The following is a 25,479-nucleotide window of genomic DNA, read 5'->3' as shown; positions in this document are numbered from 1 at the left end:
CATAGTTCTTGTAGTGATCCTGATGCAGTCTGGAATTCCTGTGTGAGAGGGTCCGGATAGATGTCTTCCTATTATACATTACGACCCTCTCCAACTGTCAGCAGTCACTGTCACTCAACAGATGAGGTCAGCCTGTATGCTTTTGAACTGTACGTGTCCCTCCACTTCACTATCACATCAGAAACTGTGGACCAAGGATGTTTAGGAGTGTGGAAATGCAGATATACGAGACAAGTAACACCCAATAGCCTGACCACATTCAGAGTCCGTGAGTTCTGCGGAGGACCCCATTCTGCTCTCTCATGACGTCTAATGACTACTGAGGTTGCTGATATGGAATACCTGGCAGTAGATGGCAGCACAATACACCTAATATGAAGAACGTATGTTTTTGGGGGTATCTGGATACTTTTGATCACATAGTGTATCATTCATGTACAAAACCAATGAATAAAATGCCTAACCAATTGAAGAAAACCATGGAAAGAACCTTCCTCCTCCACTCCACATAGGCTTGCTTTGACTCAGGATCCGACTGAAAAATGCATCACCTTCTTTCACAATCCTTGCTGCAAAACAGACCTCCAAATGTCTTAACTGCTGATCTGCAGTCAAAAGGTAGGGGACCCACTTGGCGCAAACTTTACCAAGCTTTATGTCATCTGTGACGATTAACTGTCAGCTCCTATAAATTATTCTGACCCATTCTGTAATTTCTGATACGCTCACCCGTCAATTGACTTCAAGAATGTCTTGAACTCTGTGACTCCTTTTGTCCTTAATACTGGTCCAAGGACAGAGACTGTTTTCTTGATTCTCCATTCATTTCTGTCCTCCTTTGAACTCTTTATGCCAGACAAATGCAAGGGTCCTCAGAAACGTTTGTCCCCAGACTGTGCGGTCAATCTCTGAAAAATTTCCATCATTTGAACTACTTCACCAGCAAGAAATTTTATAATTTTACATTGTTTAATGAAGGGCTGCTCCTGTTGCTCTGATATCATAAGCTCTGCTGACGAACAACTGGTTGGAGTGTAGCATGGTCAGCTCTACCAACTACTAATGGCTCCTTCCAAGCATAATAGAAATGCGTGCTCAGTCCCACCAACTGCAAATGCTAAGGAACAAAAATACCATTTATATTTGATTTACTCTCATACTGCATGTAGTACTGTTAAACATTGCGAGCATGCTAAAATGTGTGGGAACAACTGACAACACATACGCACAGTATGTCCAAATTTAAACAAAACTGTAGCATTGTTGATGTATATGTGTAGGGTTCAAAAGCCAGAGCCCAACAGAATAATGTACTTTCAGTCATTAGGTCACTCCATCCTTTAAACTATTAGGTACAGTCAAATGAAAATGTGACAGATGGGGAAAAAAAGTAAGTAAACTGCTTATAATTTCAACACTAATAGCCCTAATTTTTAATACAGTAATGTGATATGGAAATCACATTGAGGGAAATCAGGACTGTGTGGAGGATTTGTAATGGCTTTCCAGTGAAACTTCTGTAGCACTGTCGAAACAATCTTGGCAACATGTAGGCCCACCCAATTTCCATATTTTTTAGCCCTGAAGAAAGACATCTGTGGATGCTGATTTGCTTCAGATAAAGATGTGCAAGCTTTGGTACAATCATTATTCTGTACAAAACCACAAACATTTTCCATGAAGGCATTGACCATCTTTTCTCACACTGGAATGAATATACTAATAATTACGGTGATCACTTTTGAAATAATAAACTGTCTTTTCATTTGACTCCCCCCTTTTTTGATAAAATAGACAAAACAAAAAAGACATTTTGATCAAAACCTTGAGGAGATCTGCTGTTTCACACATTTGTCTAGTATGCAGAATGAGGAGGCCAATATCCAGAAGAACTTCATTAACATTCATAGGGTGGTATTCTTTCACGTGCTTTTTAAGCACATTATTGTGATAATTTGTCAATCACAATGGACTAAACATTTGAAAGAAGGAAGATTACAGTTTATGGTCTGATCAATCACAAGGTTAATAGGGATAGAACAACAAGCTCAAATTGGGATGCAAATTGACTATGTCCTCTCTGAAGGAACAATACTGCCATTTGCCTCAAAACAATAAAAGGAAACAACAGGAAACCCACAGTCTGGATGTCTAGACAGGGGCTTAAACCACCATCCTACCAACTTGAATTTAGTGCCTTAGATACTTATCACTTGATACTAAATTATGAATAATTAATAGCATCCACACACCACTATTTCTGCCAAACTGAATTTCCCATTAACATCCCCAAAATTAGAACATTTCTTTCTCACTGACAAGAAGAAATGCATCATTTTTTCAATTAAAATTTCCTAATAAATTAGGGACTGGTGTACTGTAACAATTATAAACATAAAATTTTTTAGCATTAGCTCAGAAGTACAAGTCTTTTTAATTCTCTGTTTTTGAATGTGTGAACTACTATATTTACATTGATTTTTCATTTTTATGCAGCAATTGGATGAACGAATGACTCATTCATTCACACCACACATATCAGCATATCAAGCATAAAATTTGTTTCTGGAAAATACTGATGCTGCTCCTCACCTTGGCCAAGTGGAATAGGAATTATGCTGTCACTGTCATACACTGACTTCACTGTAATACCACCATCTCCAAGCCGTTGAGCCCATCGTCCCTTTGGAAGATCCATTTGCCTGTTACTTACTGGAGTCCCAGTTAAGTCATTGTCTGCTATCTGTTTTTTGGCCCATAATGGTAACTGACCAACACTAAACCTGTAAATTTTTGAAATATTGTAATTCTCACGAACAAGGAATGACATCAATAAATGCAACAAACAAAAATTGATCTTAAGGATCCTCTCAAATACTTTAACAATAAAAACAATCAATTTTTGACAAAATAATGTATTGGATAGATAAAAATATCTACTCATCAAACAGTGGCAGAATGCACACATGAAAGAAGGTTATAATAGGCAAACTTTCGGAACCAGTGGCTCCTTTGTCAGACAGAAGGGTTGAAGGGAAAGAATATGGGTCAAAGAAGAGGTCTGGAGAGATCTAGGAAAAGGGGTAGATTTTAGGAAACTCACCCAGAACCACAGAGAAGACTTACCCCACCGGGTCCTGGGTAACTTTCAATAAATCTAACCATTTTTGTAGACCTCTCCAGTCCTTTTGCTTCACCCATCTTTCTTCTCATTCAACCTATCTGCCTGAAGAAAAAGCCACTGGCTCTGAAAGCTTGCCTAATTATAACCTCCTTTTATGTGTGTTGTGCTGCCTCTCAAATACTTTTTTATTTGTAATGCCCTAGCACTTCTCTATTCTATGGGACTAACTGCCCAGTAAGGGAGAGTACTGCTCAAATAATTTTCTACCACTCACCAATTTATTAAACTTCACTTACTTATTTATCTAGATAAATACTTTTTTAATCCTCTACTGTGTTATGTATAAAACTCATTTGTGGGGGAGAATTATATACAGGTTTATAGGATACAAACAATGACTGAGGCACTGTCCACTACATAACACCAGAATATAGCAAGTGCACAGCCTATGTTACAATAAGGAAGCAGATAATGACAGTAGCATTCCTAGTGGGCTGGCTATGAATGTTGAACACAGGAAAATGTGGCACAAAAATTGTATTCCTGCTTTGTGAAAGACGAGTATTCAGTGATAATATTTCTCATCTGTACTTTATGATTGGGCCTCATAGTCTACTGATGAAGTACTTGCCTGGAAATATTTCTGTGACCTTGCGAAGCAACACATTTGAGTTATCTCAATCGAAACTAAAATTAACTTCTCATAGCTGGCTTCACCTTTTGACTGTACAATTATTTATCTGTAAAGACCAATACTGTAATTTTCCCTGTGTGGCCACTGTCAAGAGGAAATAATTACAGTTTAGCAAAATCTGAAAATCATCTGACATGAAATGAAATGTCAGAGAAGCTGGTTTTCTCGCATTGTTTTCCTGAATGTGACTTCTTTGTGCATTGCTCTCACTGAATTGCATTGTATGTTGTTCATATCCTGCTTAATTTTTGCTCACATCCATACTACTGAATGAAGTAAATCTTTCCATTTTTTTTTTTTTTTACTTATAAAACAGAAGCTGGTTTCACTGCACGGTGCCCTGTTGACTCAACTATATTTGTTCCTGCTTATGAATAAAAGTGTGTGCTGCTCAATTCAAATACTCTGGTGCTGGGCACCACGGAAGCTGATTGCTCACCATAGGAGAGCAGCACTGCGTTCGCACAGTGAATGCATCACATCATGTGTATACAGTGACACAGTAGCATTTTATGTAGCTGGTGGCATTTTATATGGCTGGTGTACAGGTATACAGCACACAGCCTGTCAGTAGTCCAGTGCTTGCACTTGATGTTATTGTATCTATCTTCACTGTACTAGGACTGCTTGACAACCACCTTGCTTATCACCCAGTTACGTTCTTTGGTCACATCTTGGATTTCTCTCTCCATTGCTCTGGGTCCTGTCATTGCTAAGGTGAAGGCTCTGCTTATCACCTTGTTGTCATCTAGGTTGTTTGTTCTTGTCCTCATCTGTTGTTTGTCTGCAGCCTGTCTGTCACATTTCACTCACTTATCATTAGTTTGGGTTACTCTTCTGCACACAGCTTCCTCTGTTTCTCTGTTCCTCCTGGAGCTCGAATGTGCATATCGACATCCGGCTAACCGTGCATATAGCAAATACATTTTAAGTATATTGCTCATTTGGTATAATATTTTTGTTTATTTGTATTTTTCCTCTTTCTCACATTTAATGCAGACATCTTAAATTTTTGTTGGAGTGGGAAGATGATTTTAGTACACTGATTTCTACTAAAGTGTGTTTGTAGTAACTGTTAATAACATTTGAACATATCTACATAGCTACTGTTGCATTTTTAACATTTGAAAGGAAGAATGCTCTAATGACTAAGACTACAAAGTATGTTCAGTAGCAAGAAGCAACACCATTTGAAACAGAATTACATGCTTGCTCCTTGACAAAATGTAATAAAGTTGGATACCAGTTTTGTTGAAAGCTTCTAAAATAGAGTTCTAGTTGCATACACAACTAAAAAATACTAATGCATTAGCTTTTGGCCACAGCCTTCGGCAGAAAAGGATACACACACACACACACACACACACACACACACACACACACACACAGAGCTAGCACACCTAACACACACATGACCAACTCTGGCGTGTCTGACCCAAATGCATTGGCATTCCAGTCTGAGCTGTCAGAGATGGTGGCCATGTGTTGTACATGAGGTGTGCTTGCTTGTGTGAATGACTCTGTGTGTGTGTGTGTGTGTGTGTGTGTGTGTGTGTGTGTGTGTGTGTGTTTGAGTTTGTTTCCTGTCCTGACGAAGGCTGTGGCCAAAAGCTAACATGTAAATGTCTTTCAGTTGCAACTGTCTGCAACTTAGCATGTCATCTTTATGGTAAACAGCAAATTATTTTTCCCTTCATTGTAGATATTCCAACCTGGACTTTCCATTGTTTAAAATGAAGTTCTCCATTACATATGAGACAGCAGAGAAAATGGATGTGAACAGAACTAAAGCGGATTACAATCAGTATGCATACAATGCATTTAAATTGAGCAATTCACATATAGTTTCATAAACAGGAGCAAAAATATTTAAGTCCACAGAACACAATGTGATGAATCCAGCACCTGTTTCATACAAAATAAAAACAAATATGGAATAATTTATCCCATCCATGGAGGCAAGCAAAAATCAGGCAGAATATTAGCAACATATTTACAATGAAGCTCACAGAGTGCGAAACACACAAGAAGTCAAAATTAGGAACACAATGTGATGGAACCAGTTTATGTTTATTTTGAAATGAAAACAAATATGGAAGATTTTAAATCACTCTATAAGGAACTGATATGAAGAAGGCTTGACAAACTCCAAGTGGCCTGGCACTGAACTGAGGGCATATTACTGAAATACCCTGTTTACAGCCTTCTACACTAATAGAAACACAACTCACTTGGTCAAGCAGAATAATTTTAACAGTCAAGAGGCCTCTGGGCAGAGATACGCTGCTTCTATACATCCAGCAACCGAGGAACATTTAGCACAGCTTAGTGTACACAACATGAAAGTTTAAACAGTACTTACCTGCCTGAGTAAAAATCTTTTCTCCTCCTGTCCCCTCCCCACCTGATCTGAATAAATGAGCTTAAGCTACTAGCTGCTTACTTCTCCTACTTCAACTTGTATTTGTCACCAATGTCTTCACCACTTCTCCAGATTGGCCATTTCAGAGAAACATCCAGCTTTAAAAAGAAGTAATAAAGGAAGAAAAGAAATACAAGTACCTGTAATCAGGCAAATCCGTGTTCGCATTTGGATCATAATAATCTCGAGGTGGAGAGCCATAGCCATCATTATCCAGATGTACACCATTTGGTATTTTTAGGGGCCTCCTGTCAATATGGAACATCTTATGTTAATACACAATTTTTGTTCTTCTAAATATGTGTTTGTTTCTGAGATAATAATTATAAAACTATAAAACAAATATAAAATAATTTTATAAGCATCAAACAACGTACTATCTTCTAAATGATGGTACTGATGCAGTGGTGACCTCTCCTCCGATTTCTTACTCACAACCTCCGTAACAACCATATGACATTCCAAAAGCATTATCCATACCATGAGGTTTCTACATCTGCAATCATTCCCACTGTAAAATCTGCCCTGTATACACTCCCACAAACATCTACTCCATTCCCACTACTGATAAATCCTACAACACAAAAACAGGGCAACTTGCAAAATGGTGCAGTGGTTTATTAACTAACCTGTGTGGGCTGCACAGGATTTATCCTTTATGGCTTTTAGTTTTTCAGGAAACATGACAGCTGGCTATATTAGAACAGTTTCTTTGTTACTTGTTTCAGTCACTGACCATCATCTGGCACCTGATTCAACATTAAAAAACAAAGATGATAACAAAACCTCAATATACAAAATGTCACAAAGACATTGAGATTTTGTTGTCATTTTCTTTTAACGTTGATTCAGGTGCCAGATTATGGTCACTGACTGAAGCTGGTAGCAACAAATAAATTGTTCTAGTATACCAAAGTGTCCTCTAAGTTTCCTCAAACAAATATCCACTGCTGACAATTGCTTGAAGATTTTTTTTTTTTTTAGTTTAGTTTCTAGTCTCCAGTTCTCCAGTTCTCCAGTCTCTCTCTCCACCCCCGTCCCAACCCCCGACCTCTCCACTGCCTCCCCCCTCTCTCTTTCTCCATAATTCCACAATTCATTTTTCTCCTTCTTGGTTCACTTTTTCCTTTCACTTTGTCATAATCTTTGGATTGAAACTGGTACAGTTCTTACCAATGTGCTATCTTTGAACTCCTGCTCTCTCAACTCCCCACCTGCCCTCTCTTCATCTTGATCTCATCTTGTCCTCACAGTAGACTAGTCCCTCTCTCCCCTGGGAGTTGAGTGGCCTGCCCTTCCTTTTTAACTTTCCTCAACCTATTCTTCTCTTCAAATCAAGGAAAGAAATTATAGCTCCAAAAGCCATGGTGTCTATCGGCAGTACTAATATTTCATCTCCTGAAGGTAATTACTAGCAAGCAATTCTCTTTCTCTTAAAATTTTCTCAATTACATTTTCCTTTTGATAAAATTAAGAAAATGTTTCCTTACTGCATTACAACTGCAGTGACTGCTTAACCAGTAAAAACAAACAAGTCAACTCAATTTGATGAATCAGTTATCTAAAGCAGGATGGTTTCTTTTGGGTATTTTTAAAGTCCTACAACTACTGATTAAAAAAGTGCCTCATTATAAGGAAAAAAAGAAAGAAACTTATTAGTAAATAGTTAAGTGTTATGACAATTTTGAAAGTTTGTTGAATGGACTATCACAGTGATATAACAGTCACAAAGTATGTTCAAAATTACAAATTATGAGCTATTAAAATAATAACAAGAATAAAATATATACTTTTTTTTTTACTGAAAGTATTATCATTGTTTCCAGAACGGATATTTTAATAACATATTTTTCACTCGATATACAGTACTTATTTTTGGCATGTAGGTGAAACAGATTTACCTCCCTGCTCGTGCTGCTTGCTGAGCAAGCCTTGCATGCATGGTAACAACCATGTCATGTGGAAGTCTCCACACAAAGATACAACCATCCCCCGATGCAGAAACCAGTCGCCTGCAGTCTGCTGTGAAGCGAAGACCTGTCACCAGCTCTGAATGACCAAACATTGTTGCCATACATTCCCCGGAGTAATAATCATACACACACAGAGTCTTGTCAGTGCAACTTGTTGCAGCATATATACCACTAGTGTCCAATACCACCTGTGTGAATTTTAAACCAGCCAACATTAAAACTCTTGTCACTTATGTACAAGTAGACATATCTCTTACTGGGCACTTGATAAAACAATACAAGGTTAGAGCAATGAAAGTCAAAAACATTCACCTTCCTTATTAATGTTTACCATTTTATTCGACTTCTTTTAACAGCATCTCCTTTTTAATTTTTATCTGTTTTATGTAATTATTACAATACCACACACCTTCTCATAAAATGATATTACTTTATTCAGCACATACATAGAAAACATTTTGTGTAATCACTTACACATAAAAAAGTTATAAACAGCATCTAAAATTTATTTTGGTGTACAACTGAAATTTCATGTGATTCACAGTAGTGAGACAGCTGTGTAATGTTAAGTACAGATAAAAGAATGCACCTTGAATAATAACTACTTGGCTACCCTTGTAAATAATTTGTATAACAACCAGTTTCATAGCTTAGAAACCACATGATCAAGTTCAATATGTTAAATCATGAAATTAAACTTGTGACATTGATGGGACTGAACATCCCTTGTCTTTGAATAAATGACAAAATTAATGATTTATCAGGCAAGCAGGAAGCACAGGTCCGTAATTCTCTAAGTGTGCCATGAAAACAGAAGGGATACCAGTAGGCCAAACATAACCAGTTAACCGTTAGATCGAGGGTCACAATCCACCAAAAGTTCAATAAATACAGCAGAGCGCAATGCATGAAGATGCAGGTGACAGCAGTTATTATTCAAATGTCTACTTATGGTTGTGTTTATCCCTCATACAAGATAGCATGTGATAAATGAAGAATACACAAACATGTTTGCCGTACACTTGCATCCAGTTCCATCTCTGAATATAAGGTGTTGCGTTAACCAATTGACTCCGTCTCAGCTGATACACAGCCTACAATTTACAGCCTCCTGATGAACCCTGTTAAGTTATGAAATATGATCTCTCCCCATGAATACAACAGTGGCCAAGCGGGGAGACATATTCTTCCTCATATTTCTTCCATTATAGCTATGGGTCTTGTCCTTCAAGAGATTGTTTCCTATTACCAACCCGCATGAAATGTTTGTTTCTCTTAGTATTGACGTCCACCAATACCATATCACTTTATGTGCTTTTTTGTTTGTCCACTGCCTTCTCTCCCCTCAACTTTTAATGTGTGCAGTTTTTCAATTGTAACATTTCTTTTAAATATATAAAGCTTCTTTGTAATGTTCTCCCAAATTGTCCATCACTTAGCTTTAGTGTGACACAGGATGGACTGAAATATTCAGCCATACAACTCTTATACAATTGAACCAGTAGTGTAAAGAATTTAAAGGACAATAAAATTAACTGCCAGAACCACAAGCTGTAGAGTCCAACAATCCTTTAAAATGCAAGGTATACACAAAACCAAACATTACAATATTGTAAGTTGTGTTCATATGCACACATTTTTGACAGTTCTTTTCATGTCAGGAAGCACAGTGTAGAAAATATTATTCTTTAGCTCTTGTGGCATAAGCCTTGAGACAATCTGAATATGTTGACATTATAATGAGCAGTTTATTGGGTGGGGGTAGGGGGGGGGGGGGGGGGGGGACCCTGTGAAAAATCTTAAAATTGATCTACTGATTGTGTGATAAAGTAAAAACAAGAAAGCAGTTATTACTCTACTAAAAGACAATGGCATCAGTTTATGAGATGAGTTATGCCCTTCTGTGCCTCTAATTGAGAACATGTTCATAAAGCCAATCATAAGGAGGCATACAGCTTCAGGAAGATCCCTGCTGCGATCCAACCTAGCATTTTTCACTGACAGAAAGCATTGCCACAGGTAAAGGCAAATCATGTGTCAGAACAAATCTGTGGAGCAACCACAGATAAAACCCAAAACTTTCTACTTGGAGTCTGAAAATATATTGAAATGCTTACAGTATAATTAATCTAGTTTTTTAAGTTGATACTGGATTATAAATACATAGAACATAAAAAGTACAGAATAGCAGAAAAACACACACACACACAGAGAGAGAGAGAGAGAGAGAGAGAGAGAGAGAGAGAGAGAGAGAGAGAGAGAGAGAGAGAGAGATGGGAGGGAGGGGGGGCAGAATCCAGTTGTGCATATAAAATACCTTTATTAGTGATCCATCTTCGCTCACAGATCCCTTGAATGTTTTGCTGTGCTTCCCACTGTTCACATTATAGACCCTGATATTGCGATCCTGGCATGCCGTTAGAATATGCTTCTGTCCAGAATCCACCTCCATATCATACAGTGTTGTCTTGCCCGCAACATTGTGACCACGAGAAAATTGATATGTTCCACCAGGTGTCTGGAATAGAACACAGAAAAAAACTTTGAAGCTTATGAAAAATATCAAACAGTTATACAGACTCTCACTACTCTTACAGTTATGTTTTGTGAAATGACTTTCTAGAATTTCAATGCAGTTTTGTGTCTGAAATGAAAATCCATCATTCAGTTATTCAGAGCTATGAGCATTCACTGTCAGGTAATTTAACTGAGCTGTGGCAGTATTGCTATTGCTGTAAGCTTTGCCCACAAATGGCAAGGATTCAGGTTTTCATTCCTGGTCTGGTAGACTGTTTTTACCAGGCATGTGCAGGGACTAGACTTCCAACAGGTGCAGCATTAGGAGGATGTGGAGCAAGATGGTTGGGCAAAAAGGAGAGGAGCAGGGAAAGATGGGCAGGTTAATTGGCAGAGGTCTGCAAATAAACAAGGTAGGAGACGAGAGTAGGGAAGAGATGACAAGACAGAGAGGGTGGAAAGTGTAGAGGGTGTGGGGACAGTATGTTACCATTGCGAGACTGGAATAGAAGGGAGAAGCGATAGAGGTACTCAGGGTACCCTCCGCCACACATCGTCAGGTGGCTTGCGGAGTATGGATGTAGATGTAGATGTAGATTGGTTGAGGCTGGGATAATTATGGGAGCAGAGAATGTGTTCCAAGAATAAATCCCACTGCACAATTCAGAAAAGCTGATAGTGGAGCAAAGAATCCAGATGGCTCGGCCAGTGAAGCAGTCATTGAAATCAAGTGTTTTATACGTTCAGCAGCATGTTGAGCAATAGGTTGGTCTACTTTGCTCTTGGCCACAGTTTGGCAGTGGCTGTTTGTCCTCGTGGACAGCTGGTTGGTAGTCATACCATTATAATAAGCAGTGCAATGATCACAACAGAGCTGTAAATGACATGGCTGCTTTCACAGGTGGCCCAGCCCCTGATGTGGCAAGATAAATGACACCCCACACGGCCACCACCTACACATTCCCCAAAATCCACAAACCCATCAATTGTGGACACCCCATTGTGGCTGGTTATTGTGCCCCACAGAAAGAATTTCAGCCCTCATTGACCAACACCTCAAACCAATTGATCGTAATCTAGCCTCCCACATCAAAGAAGACAGGCACTTCCTTCACCAACTCTCCACCATCCGCACTCCTTTACCTCCGGGATACCTACTCATCATCGCTGTTGACGCCGCATCCCTATACCAACATCTGTCATGCCCATGGTCTTACCACTATCGCTACTGAACACTACCTTTCCCAGTGTTCTTCGAGAGTCCAAACCCACTACCTCATTCCTCATATACCTTAATAATTTTATCCTAACCCACAACCACTCCTCATTTGAAAGGAAGGTATATAAACAAATTCGGGACACAGCCATGGGCACCCGTATGGCACACAAACTGTGGCCAAGAGAAAAGTAGATCATCCTGTGGTACAACATGTAGCTGAACACAACACACTTGATTCCAATGGCCGCTCCACTACCTGGACTTCTGGATGCTTCCCTCCACCACCACTTTTCTGAACTATGCAGATGGAAGTTATCCTTACAACACATTCTCCACTCCTGTAATTATCCCAGCCTCAACCTACAGTAACATACTGTACCCACACCATCCACCCAACACTTTCCACTTCCCCTGTTCTATTACCTCCTCCCCATTCTCATCTACCACCCTGTTTATTTGCAGTCCTCTGCCAACGCATCCACCCATCTTTCCTCGCTCCTCTCTTTTTTTGCTCCTTTTTTTCCCTTACCTCCCTGCCCCACAACCTCATGAAATTGTGTGTGTGTTGACTGTCTAGTCCCTGCACACTCCACCAGACAGTGTTCATGTCTCTCCCCACCTGTACATTACTATCCCTTCACCTTCCCTGCCCCCTGCCTGCACCCCACACAATACTTGCATTCTGGCTCAAAATGTGGGAGTTGGCAGTTGTGTGTGCATGAGGGGTGTGTGTGTGTGTGTGTGTGTGTGTGTGTGTGTGTGTGTGTGTGTGTGTGTTTTACTGATGGAAGCTGTGGCCAAAAGTTTTATGTATGTGTCTTAATTCTGCCAGTCAGCAACTTGACATGTCTTCTTTAGGGTAAGTAGCACGCTGTCTTTTCCTACACTATTGTTATTCCTACCTAGAGTTTCCATTGTTTGAATTTTATAAATGAAATTGTTTAGTTATTCAAAGCATCCCTAACTGTCCCTCAGCAAATTTTTATCTCATCACACTTTAACTATTCATAGTACTACAAAAGATATTGTTTGTCCATTATAAACTATTATTCTCAACTGTAAGCAGAAAGAGGTTTCTGAATAAAGTGCAGCAGCGAATACGAGCATCTGCAACAGAACATGAGGAATAGCAATTACCAAAGTCAATTTAATTTCACAAGATTTCAAATTATGAAGGGTGCCTCAAGTCTTTTTACATACAATCACTAGATAGGACTTGTCATATGTAGTCAAACTAATGTTGTTTGTAGGTGTACAACAATATATCAATGTGTGTCATGTAGAATTTTAACTCGTGTTAATTTCCTTCGATTCACATCCCACCCTGCATCAGGCAGCTACCAGTTGCATTAGTAGGGCAGGTATGGACTGTCAAATCAGGACTAACATATCAAGGGTTGTTACATATCAAGGGTTGTTACATAGGCAGCAGCCATGGGTCAGAGAGAATACAGATGATCAAAGAATTTTCCGGACCTTAGCAAGTCACTAGAATGTCCATGTCATAATTACAGGGAGAGGTCCTATCTCATCTGGGATACAAAAGGGCCTAAAGATAGCACTGATTCTAGTCTTTAGGACTTTTAGTCATCTGCTGTAAGATCTCAAAAGTTGAGCAGAATTGCAGCCAGGAAAATGTTAATGTATTCTAACCATGTAGCTCAGAAATTGGACTAGCGATTTGATCACAATAAGAGTTTGAAGAAATAATAGTGTGAAAAAATAAAAATTTGAAGGTTTTCATTGGATGAATTTTTACAGTATTTGCAAAGCCCTTAGTCAACAAGAAATGCCCTGATTTGCTTCAATAAACTTCTGCTAATCACCTTCTGAAAACACTGTTAAGACTGATTTGCAGAATTTCCTCATCATCTTACTTCTATCAGTCAAAAACAACTGTTCTGAACAACACTGAGGCTATCTGTAATATGACAGAAGAAGATCACTTATGACCTACCAACAGATAGAGGCACCCTTAGGCATATCGAAGCTGCAGTGCTTTTGATTTTGATTGAATATTTAGCTCTGAAGAAGATCTGTTCCTGATAGATTACAGACAATTTGACTAAAGCTGAAAAAACAGGTTGAATGGTGTAAGGAATTTAGAAAAAGAAAATCAAATATCCAGATAATTTACAATAACGGAACACGAAACTTGGATACATTCATGAAAGCTGGAAACTAGCAGCAATCAACTGTTTACGCATTCCAAGAAACTGACGACTAGATTCTTTGCTTACTCTGAACTTGTCACGGCGTTCATTTAGGGAACTGAGAAACAGTTACTGAGTTAATGCTCAATTGTGTGAAACAATATTTTCCAAAACTTATCATTAAAATCAGAAAATATAACTGAAAACACATCCTTTTCTGTATCTTTCCCTTTTTGCAAAGGGCATTTTTTTTTTCTTAACATCAGAGCTATCAGACGAACTTTCTTTACTTTTACATGTATGGGTGTAAGAGTATGAATATGTTTATTTAAATAATGCTAAATACAGTACAGAAAGTACAAAAACGTAGCAGGACTGCCAAACAAAAGACTGCAAAACAAAATTATTAAGAACAGAAACATGTTTTACTCACCCCCTGGAGCTGCCTGAATATAATGGACTTGTCTGCTCCACATGAGACCATTTGAAGCTGGTCATGAATGTTGAGGAATCGAACAGCTGTAATAGATGATGAGTGGTCATCTAATGTCTGAAGGAAGTTGTAATCCTGAAACAGAGAACATTCTATTAACTTTTCTGTGTCATCAAATAAATAACAATGTGTGTGTGTGTGTGTGTGTGTGTGTGTGTGTGTGTGTGTGTGTGTGTGTGTGTGTGCGCGCGCGCGGTTTCAAGACCAGACAGACATACAATCACACACATACTAACTTCAAAAAAGAATTACGATCATAGCTGTCGTAATAGCCAATACTGAATACCATTGCCACTAATATTAAAAAAGAGAAAAATGTGTTTAGCATTTTCTCTGGTACTCTCAGATAAAGGTGAGTGTAAGGTTCCTCTTGATTGGTAACAAAATATTACGATGATATTGAGAAAGTTTATGAAGGGGTGGAAACCTATCCTAAGATAGAAACATGAGGATGTGTAACTAGTAACACTAATGTTGTAAAAACAGTGCACCCTTCATGAAATAATGAATCTGATTAGTCATTACAGGTGACTAGGTGACTGTAATTCCATTTAATTCTGTACTCTGGGAGAGGAAGGAGGGAAAAGGAGGTATGTCTTTTCATATGGGCAGTGAATACATTCTGCAGAGTGCAGTGTGGCATAAAATCATTACTATATGCATCTAGTCTTATTTCCATCAGAATCTACAACATTATAGGTTACCAGCTTACAAGTATGTCACAATACATATGCTTATGTCACAGCCCATCTTTCAAAATTGAATGTGTTAGTACTCACAACTTGCTCAATTTTTCCCAACAAACATCAGCTAAGAGCAAAACCTCCTCAAGCACATTATACATTTCAATATTCAGACAATGTTATGAAGGTAGTTAGGCAGTTAATTAATGGTTAATACATCAAATAAGATCAAATAATAAATGGTAAAAGTGGCTACTATTGCACTGCCAGCTGCATGTGACATCTTGTCAGTGACTCTAGTCATAACATCATTGTGTTGTCATAATCATGTCATTGTATTGCCACCACTGTTGTAAAAATTGTCTTCAATATTACTATCTACATCTACATCTACATCATTACTCTGCAATTCACATTTAAGTGCTTGGCAGAGGGTTCATCGAACCACAATCATAGCATCTCCCTACCATTCCACTCCCGAACAGCGCGGGGGAAAAATGAACATCTAAACCTTTCTGTTCGAGCTCTGATTTTTCTTATTTTATTTTGATGATCATTCCTACCTATGTAGGTTGGGCTCAACAAAATATTTTCACATTCGGAAGAGAAAGTCGGTGACTGAAATTTCGTAAAGAGGTCTCGCCGTGACGAAAAAGTCTTTGCTTTAATGACTTCCATCCCAACTCTCGTATCATATCTGCCACACTCTCTCCCCTATTACGTGATAAGACAAAACGAGCTGCCCTTTTTTGCACCCTTTCGATGTCCTCCGTCAATCCCATCTGGTAAGGATCCCACACCGCGCAGCAACATTCTAACAGAGGACAAACGAGTGTAGTGTAAGCTGTCTCTTTAGTGGACTTGTTGCATCTTCTAAGTGTCCTGCCAATGAAACGCAACCTTTGGCCTACCTTCCCCACAATATTATCTATGTGGTCTTTCCAACTGAAGTTGTTCGTAATTTTAACCCCCAGGTACTTAGTTGAATTGACAGCCTTGAGAATTGTACTATTTATCGAGTAATCAAATTCCAACGGATTTCTTTTGGAACTCATGTGGATCACCTCACACTTTTCATTATTTAGCATCAACTGCCATCTGCCACACCATACAGCAATCTTTCCTAAATTGCTTTGCAACTGATACTGGTCTTCGGATGACTCTACTACACGGTAAACTACAGCATCATCTGCGAACAACCTAAGAGAACTGCTATAAGAAAAAATTAGTAAAAAATTGAGAACAAAACAAAGTAAAGATTAACAAACCACTGTATAAATGAACAATAAGACAAAACAAAGATTGATGGAAGAAAAAAAAGAAAAAAATATGGCAGGTAATGTGCTGGAAGGCTTAATACTACGGTTCCAGTACTCTTTGTCTCAAGTATTGTCTGTGGTTTATGTTCTTAAGAAAAAGGGGAGAGGGTTCAACTGGTTTCACATGGACGTAACAATTTTTGAGGCTGCACTTTGTGGAATGAGCAGGTGCCTGTAAAATTCACAATTTGTGATAAATACAAATACAGAAGCAAATTTTGCCTCAAAATGCAAAAAGGTGAAATTACTTAGCAAGTGCTTTTTCATTAAAAAATTGTATCCAGAGGAACTATTTTATCAGAGACAGTTTGGAATAGATTTATTTTCTGCATATAAATGTAAAAAATGTACTCAGCTTTCAATTACTAGTATTGCAAATTATACAGTGAAGCCCTATTCCTAAAAAGAATGTGCTTAAAAAAGTGTTTGCAAAATCAAAAATGCAAGAACGCAATGATGTATCACTGTGCTTTACACTCTAGTGTTACACCAGTTCCTTGCAGTTGAAGGGTTTGTATAAAATACAGGCCATGTAATGAAAAGCAGAACTCGACTGGGGGACAACGTGTCTTACAGGATAGAAATATATACTTTCTCTGCTACATATAGTTCAAAGGGTAGTATAATGCAGACACTTAAACACAACAGTTTCAGGTGGTGGGTCTTTTGAACTGTAGTTGAGTCAAATACTGGTAGAGGTTGGGCCTGAACTGGTGCCCAGTAGACATGTGTCCCATCCGAGGTCCACACATGGCTGCAGAGTGTGGGAGAGCGAGCACGAATACACACTGTATACTTTTGCAAAAGTTGCCGAAGCTGACCGACACTGTCTCGCTTAACTATACAGTTGAGCAAGGGTGACACAGCCAAGTGGGCGCTTGTTCATGGCCATATAAATGTCACGTGCTTGCACTAACTAACTTGCACACAAGCTACACACTTTGAGTGTACACATGCGCCACATGTTTCCCTTAAAACCAGAATTAGGTAAAATTTATTCGACTGACAAATATAAAATACAGACAAAACTTTATTTGTTATTCATGAACACCAAATAAAAATATTTGTTCAAAACATTATTAATTTGTACAAATAGAAGCACTTATTCATATTCTGTGAATAAAAAGCAAAACAAATAATAGAAACTTCTCTTTAAATAGGTTTCCGAAACTATATGTCATTGTGACACACTAAAGAAAATGATTCTACCCATCTACACACACAACAACAATATTTGTGATTTGTATGTCCTGTAATCATCTTTATTTCAGGATAATGACATGACTTTCAAATCACAATCTTCTTCAGCAAAAATTGTGAAATCATCAACTTCGCTGTAGTTTCTGCCACATTCAAAATAATTTTTCTTTTTACACCATAACATAATTTAAAACTAGTGAGCTGATGCCTTAGACATTTATTTCACTATTAAGTGTCTGTAGTTTGTTGTAAACCTCCCCTGGTCATGAACAGCAATACAGATAAACCATTTGATTTTAAACCCTGGGTATGGCATTGCTGCAATAATTGCAGTCGGTGTAGAAAGGCGAAAAAGTCTTCCAATTATCTCTTGATAATTTCTCAACAAAATAACTTGCCAGTGTGGTGAAACTTTATGAACTATTATTTACTCAAACTCATTCTCTTATCCAAAATTTTTCAGTCTCGAAGCTCTACGTAACAGCATAGACAGGCTACAGATCAAAAGCAATCGTACCTTTTAATGAAAAGCTTACTCAGGGTTAGTCCTAAAACAGTTTTGGATGACTTAAGATGACCAGCAACATTCCACAAATGTTTTACAGGACTTCAATTATAAGTCAGTTGATGGTAATCGCTAGGTTGAATCTGAGTGTGACACTGAAGGTACCTGGATGTGTATAACAGGTCTAGGTGAAATCAAATTAATTGTTGAATTTTTTTACTGGCAACTCAATTCCACTGTTACTGTTTTAGAATTGCTTGAAGTAAGTGTATGGGAAGTAGCGTGAAAATATCCAGACCATGCAATATTAGTTGGAGACGCCTTGAACCTGCCAAGTATAGACTGCTGTGACTCTTGATTCACAGTAGGGGTATGGGCAGACAGCTCTGCAAAGAACTTTTAAACATTTTTCTGAAAACTGCATTGAGCAACTAGTTTCACAGCTCACATGCAATGGAAGTATTTTATACTTCACAACAACAAACAAATGTGACCTTACTGATGGTGGCAGGAGAAAGACAGGGATTAGTAACCATCATATCATAGCAATGATGGTTACTGGAGTTAATAAATCAGTTGAGGATGGCAGACAAATTTTGCTGGAAAAAACAGATAGGTTGTTGTTAGCATCCCACTTCAACAATGAACTTACATCATTCAATTCCAGTATGATGGACACAGAGGTTGTAAATCATGCTCTTTTAGAAATATGTGCCAAGTAAGAGAATTAAAAACAGAAAAGACCCACCAACATAATACAGCAAATGCTGAGGAAGCAAAAATTATTGCACTCTCAGTACAAAAGAGAATGCACAAACGACGAAAGGCAAAAACCAATGTTAGTAGAGATTTTTGAGTGTATAAAAAAGATTGATTCATGAAGCATATAACAAATACCACCATTATTATACCTTAGCAAAAGGTCTTGCAAAGAACCCAAGAAAATTTTGGCCCTATGTAATATCACTCAGCAGCTTGAAGGCCTTTATCCCTTCACCTGTTGTCCTATATGGTGTAGCAGTAGAAGTTAGCAAAAGGAAATGTCAAAGTTATAAATTTCACATTTAAGAAATTGTTCATGAAGGAGAATCATACTAACATATCGTTGTTTGACCATTGCGCAGGATTCCCAATGGAGGAGATAGTAGTAGGCATCCCTGGTGTAGAGAAACAACTGAAAGAGTGGACAACAAATATGTTGCCAGGTCTGGATGAAACCCCAGTCAATTTTACAAGGAGTTCTCTACAGCATTGGCCCCTTACTTAGCTTGCATTTATCGAAAATCTCTACATGACAGGACCACTCGCTTGTTGTCCCATCCATACGCAATGAGTAACAGCCATATGACAGTGGATGAGCAAAGTGCTAGCTGCCTCTTCTCTCTCTCTCTCTCTCTCTCTCTCTCTCTCTCTCTCTCTCTCTCTCTCTGTCTGTGTGTGTGTGTGTGTGTGAACATATATCACATGAATGTAATGCTCTGTCTGAACTACTTCGTTTATACAATATACAATTGCCAACATCAGCAAGCAGTTGTGTGGTACCTGTTACTGAATGCTGTGTGTTGCTCCTTTATTTTATTTTCTGCTTTTGAGATGAATGAAGAAGCTAATCCTGATTCATCACAGAGTCTGATTATGACCACCAAAACAAAACACCAAAAGAGATCACTGGTGTTGCAGAAGCACAAAACACAGATGTAGTCTGGCTGCCTAAGAGAGGGCCTATTTCCCCACACCACTCCTCTGTCTACACTCACAGCCAATGCCCAGTTTATAGTAGGGGGGAAAAAAAGAAAGAAAAAAAATAACAACAGTGCATCAGGGTGTGACTGGAAAACAAAACCTCTTAATGTATTTCGATCATGCTGAAAGTCATCCTCTAATGCGGAAAAAAAGTATTTTCAGTTCTGCTTTGCACTAAGTACCCTGTCGGTTCTATCTGTGGTGTTGCCAAATATGGATAGCACAGCTATGAGTGCTCATGACAGGTTGAAACCATACTTTGCAGATTTTATAATTATCAAATTGGACGTTGAGAACCACCTTAAATCAGAGGTAGGAAAATAGTGCTGCTTCTAAACAGAAAGCTTAATTGAAGTTTTTTTCAAAATCAAATACTCCAGTAAAAAATCTCCCAAATCACCACTCCCCCACCCCCCCCTCCCTCCTACAATCGGTTTCAAAGCACTAAGACTTCCTCGTCAGTGTCATAGTGTACAATGTTTTAAATTTGTGTGTGTAATCATGTGCAAACAAAAAGAATTTTTCAAAAATATGTGCTGCATTTTCAGAATCCTAATAATGAGAAAGTCAATCTCGTAAACAGACAAACAGCCAGAAGAATGGTGTGCTGACCACATGTCCTTCCACAGCCGCATCCAGTGATGCCTGTCGGCTGAGGATGACACAGTGGCCGATCAGTACTGTTGGGCCTTCATGGGCTGTTCGGGAGTAGTTTAGTTTAGTTTAATAATGAAAAAGTGAAGAGCCACTACTAAATCTGATTTTAATGTAAGAACCTTCCTGTAACATGTAACACAACACAGAATGTTTTCACCACCACCACCACCACCACCACCACCACCACCACCAACAACAACAACAACAACAAAATATAAACACGGAACAACTGACAAATGAGAAGGTCATATCAGCAGGTCAAGCAAATGAATTTTGCTAAAAGAATAAGACGTAATTATGATTGAGCAGAGATGAGATATAAATGTTTATTCTTCCTTTCTGGGTTAAGAAATAGTGACCTACTAATTTTTTTAATTGAAAAGATATAATTTAGATGTACTTCAGTTAATGAAGCAACTATAATCTTGTAGGAATTGTGATCAGTTCTCTTAAGTTATCTACAAAAATATACAAAATATAATACAAACAAAACTAATATGAAAAACTTTTACATTTTTAGGAATAAGACGACTTACATTATCAACACTGAAGACATGAATAAGTCTATCACGAGATGCTGAAGCAAGGAATCTATGACCACTTTCTGGCTTACTGTATTCAAGGCACAGTACCTCTGCATCATGTGCCTCTATCCTGCACAGTTCTTGCAAATCTTGTAACCTATGAATCCTGATAAACAAACAAAATGACATTAGTAAATTTAGCTATTTCTGGCAATTTTATACATTTATTTATAAACAAAACCATTAAATCGCTCTTTTAAAAAATTTAATAGATATTTAATGTTAAGATAACAATGCAAAACTGTGATTGTAAAAAAATTCTGATGATAATTTTTAAGTACTGTGATGAAAAGACAACTTCTTTACTCCAGTATTAAGATTCAAATCTTTTACTCTCTTTCTTTAAACACAGAAAGTAACTTGTACAGCATCATTAAGAGAAATGAGTGTCCTGGAATATTGGAGACACACACACACACACACACACACACACACACACACACACACACACACACACACAAAACAACAGGGATGAACCAAAGACAGACAGAGATAAAAAACGGAGTGATTTGAAATTTTTGGATATGATTAGGATTGGAACTGTTTATTACAAAAAGAGCTATGATGGCTGCTTCTTGTTGGTGCACAGCCAACACAAAATTTAATGGGACAATGTTCCTGTGCGACAACTCCAGAGGTAAATTACACGACTGAAACTACCTCTGGTATTCCGTGCAGGACATCTTTCTATAGTGGCTTATCAGGCTTTACAGTGGTGTAGTTGTGCTCCCAGGGTGTTACACTCTAGCTTGAACTGTATTTTGGTGATTTAATTTGTAGCAATTAGTACATGCTACTGGTACTACAAAGATACCAAGTATATGCCCCATGCTTACATACTTTGGCCAAACCTTCACTGAATGGTGTTCAATATGTGGTCTGCTCCCAGTCACCTGTCACTTGTTAGCACACTCCAAGCAGTCTGCTCTGGAATTAAGCATTATGTCTGTTCTTGCATATCCTGTGTGAGATCTACACTGAGGGCCCGAGATGGAAGCAGATTTTGTACGGAACACTTGGGAGCTTGTGACAAAACAAATGGATTCTTTTGATCTTATCTCAAAAGTAACCAAATTTTTTTGTCACAACTTTATCATATTTCCAATACATTTACTAGTTGATATGTGACACTCACTTGGAAATATCAAGTTCTCATGTACATTAAATTTCTCTGGAATTTATTATTGAGGTTCTTATTTCAAGTGTTCCGATTCCATTTATGTAATTAATTTTCATTACAGCACTTTTAATTTTGAAGTTAGTAGATTGAGATACGGAAAACTCTGAGCTAAATGGTATATTTGAGGAAAGTGATGTATACTGTTTGAGAGCTAAGCATTTACACTACTGTAAAGTATTTTAAATTACTGAAAACTAATTATTTTCTGCAATAATTAAACTTGAACTTCTGGACAAGTACTATTTTCCATCGCAGATTTTGTAATGACCACTGAGATTCCAGTCTTCAACTATATAGTACTGTTATCTTAATTTTTTCTATACAAAATGACATACAGTATTAACTGGTTAACACATTAATTAATAATTTCATGTAATTCACTTTGATTTGAAATATGGCACCCATTCATGTAAATGAGGGGAATCACAATGCAGAAGAAAAATAGTGTCCATGTACTTTTATAATTATGTAATCAACAACAGTTTTTGTAATACAGTATCCTACTGGTTCTTATACTTTATCAAAAGCAGTAAATTCCAACCTAGCCACAGTTCAAAGCATTATGTAGTTTTTAGAACAACAAATTTGTTCTTAGGCCTATCTATAAGTAGTCGAGTGCCATCCAAAACTAGCAGCCTGTGGTTAGAGAGCTACAGAGTAATACTTATGCTGGAAGTGCTGTGTTATTTGATTCAGATTCATATGGCTGTGTGGTTTCAGTTGCCTGAGACTGCACCGTGTGTGTGTGTGTGTGTGTGTGTGTGTGTGTGTGTGTGTGTGTGTGTGTGTGTGTGTGTGCGCGCGCGCGCGCGCGTGCATTCAAGAATACATGCACTGGTTACCAAGGAACTCAAACACTTTATCTGTAAAAAAGTTGTGTATAATAACAGTACTTCTAATTAACAAAAACTGTGACAGAACTGTGATAAGATTAACAAGTATTGTGAACTATCATTGCAATTAAAATCAGTGATTTCAGGACATGGTGTATATCTTTACACTTAACAGTGTGGCTTCTTCATCAACAATTTACCAAAGAACCATGCTATATTTGAACTGCGTCATTCTTTTGAAAAATGTGAACTGATCAGATTGTGCCACTACTGGAAACACCCCACTGTAATTGTGAGTGCTGAACTACAGACATGTGCTTGTTATTTTTTGTACTGTAAAAATTACAGGTCAGTTCCATCTCAAGTTCTAGAATGAACTGTGAAGCAAACATCTGAATTCCCACAACCACCAGTTTGGGTAAACAGAACGGAACACCTAAACATATGATCATGGAACAAATAATGACCACCTGAGCATGCAACAGGATCACACTGGTCATAAAATGCTGACAGTGAACTGAGACTGGACTAAGTAAATTGAAAAACATTGAAAATAGAAAATCTCCCAGACAGAGAAGCAAATACGCAATTCACTTATATTACTTTTGTCCTCCTTAGAAGATGTTTTCAATAATCACTCCAAAGAACTTCATAAATATCAAAAAACATGGTAACTGAAGATTTGCTTATAGATATAGAGAGATTTCTCCAACAACAACAACTACAACAACAACAACGAAATTATTATTATTATTCTCACTGATGAGAACAAAAAAACAGTTAATTCCATTAAGTTGACAGTGGCAGTGTCTACAACTCTCAGATGCCACTAAAATGAGGAAGCACTATGATGGTTAGCTGTAAGTTATTGAAATGTGATTGTGAGGAAAGTTCCACTTACTGCGAATATTGGAGTTTAAAGGAATGAATGTAAGTGTTTCAATGCAGATGCTATCAATTTTTGCATGTTTCAATCAAAATGGCTGATTGTTTCTATCAAATTAAGCTACAGAAATGGTCACTGCCTCATGCAGTTCAATTCAAGAAAGCTGCAACGAGTCATAAAAAATCAAGAAACAATAAATGGTTAATCTCAGAAACTATGGATATCACATCTGTATGAAATACATTGTCCCAGATTTACCTGATGTTACCTGCCCTGTCACCTGAAGCTAAATGCTTGCCGTCTGGACTTATCCTTATTGACCTGACACCATTGCGACCATCATAGGAACTGTCATTCCTTTCAGCACCAGCAGCAGCCAAATCTAGATCCTTCAGGTATGTCATTTCTGGGTCAACATACAGAACTTTCAACAGCTCCTGTCAAAGACAAAACCATTTTCAACCAAGTTATGATGATGACTATATGGAGGGATTTTCCTATACATTACAAGAATAATGTCAAAATTCCTGAGGACCATAGGAAGTACCTGTCCTACAGTACAGATTATATGAACACAATCTACACTAAGCAACCTCATTTCATCTCAACATCACATCACACCAGTCAGTCTTACAAAATAAACCAAAATACAAGAAACAGGCTCCAGTGATTTAGGAAACTCACAGAAAACATAAATCAGGATATCCGCATTGGGATTTGAACCAGCTGCTTCTATACTATATTAAACCACTTGTATTTAACATTGGTTTGTATTGTATGGTGAAGTATTAATTTGCAGTTTCCATATCTCAAGCATAAAATTATAATCAATTCTAACCAGACCAAAATTTAACTACCTTTCATCTCTATTTACCATCTTTGGTCATTTAGTTTGAATTTTGTTCCACTTTAAAGAAGGCACATACTATTATTGTAAATATTTGCAGCAATTTGTTTATGTGTTATGAAAGCATAAATGAGCAAATGCTGAATCGTGAAAGATTTGCCAAATGGCAATGGAACAATTTAGCATTAAGAGGTGCGTTGTCTCCCCAGTCACCTACCATCCCTCGCATAGCCACAGTCCAGCACATAGAAGCAGCCCTCTTATGACTCAGTTGTTGTTGTTGTTGTTGTTGTTGTTGTTGTGGTCTTCAGTCCTGAGACTGGTTTGATGCAGCTCTCCATGCTACTCTATCCTGTGCAAGCCTCTTCATCTCCCAGTACCCACTGCAACCTACATCCTTCTGAATCTGCGTAGTGTAGTCATCTCTTGGTCTCCCTCTATGATTTT

The 25,479-nt window shown here is 37.9% G+C and overlaps 1 protein-coding gene across 3 annotated transcripts in view; it reads right to left on the bottom strand.

Annotated features, from left to right (window-relative positions):
* LOC126285454 (mitogen-activated protein kinase-binding protein 1) overlaps window positions 1-25,479 on the bottom strand; it is an 855,827-nt gene that overhangs the window by 57,721 nt on the left and 772,627 nt on the right. For all 3 annotated transcript variants that reach the window (XM_049984852.1, XM_049984851.1, XM_049984853.1), the window contains exons 10-16: window positions 24,444-24,622; window positions 21,239-21,392; window positions 14,536-14,670; window positions 10,531-10,731; window positions 8,142-8,401; window positions 6,381-6,488; window positions 2,593-2,783 (exon numbers count right to left, since the gene is read on the bottom strand). In XM_049984852.1, coding sequence (XP_049840809.1) covers window positions 2,593-2,783; window positions 6,381-6,488; window positions 8,142-8,401; window positions 10,531-10,731; window positions 14,536-14,670; window positions 21,239-21,392; window positions 24,444-24,622 — 1,228 coding nt within the window. The remainder of the gene's footprint in view (window positions 1-2,592; window positions 2,784-6,380; window positions 6,489-8,141; window positions 8,402-10,530; window positions 10,732-14,535; window positions 14,671-21,238; window positions 21,393-24,443; window positions 24,623-25,479) is intronic.

Source organism: Schistocerca gregaria, chromosome 8, assembly GCF_023897955.1.
Source record: "Schistocerca gregaria isolate iqSchGreg1 chromosome 8, iqSchGreg1.2, whole genome shotgun sequence".
In the NCBI taxonomy this organism is placed as follows: Eukaryota; Metazoa; Arthropoda; class Insecta; order Orthoptera; family Acrididae; genus Schistocerca; species Schistocerca gregaria.
Note: the sequence above shows the minus strand (reverse complement) of the source record. Positions and strands in the feature narration are given on the sequence as shown.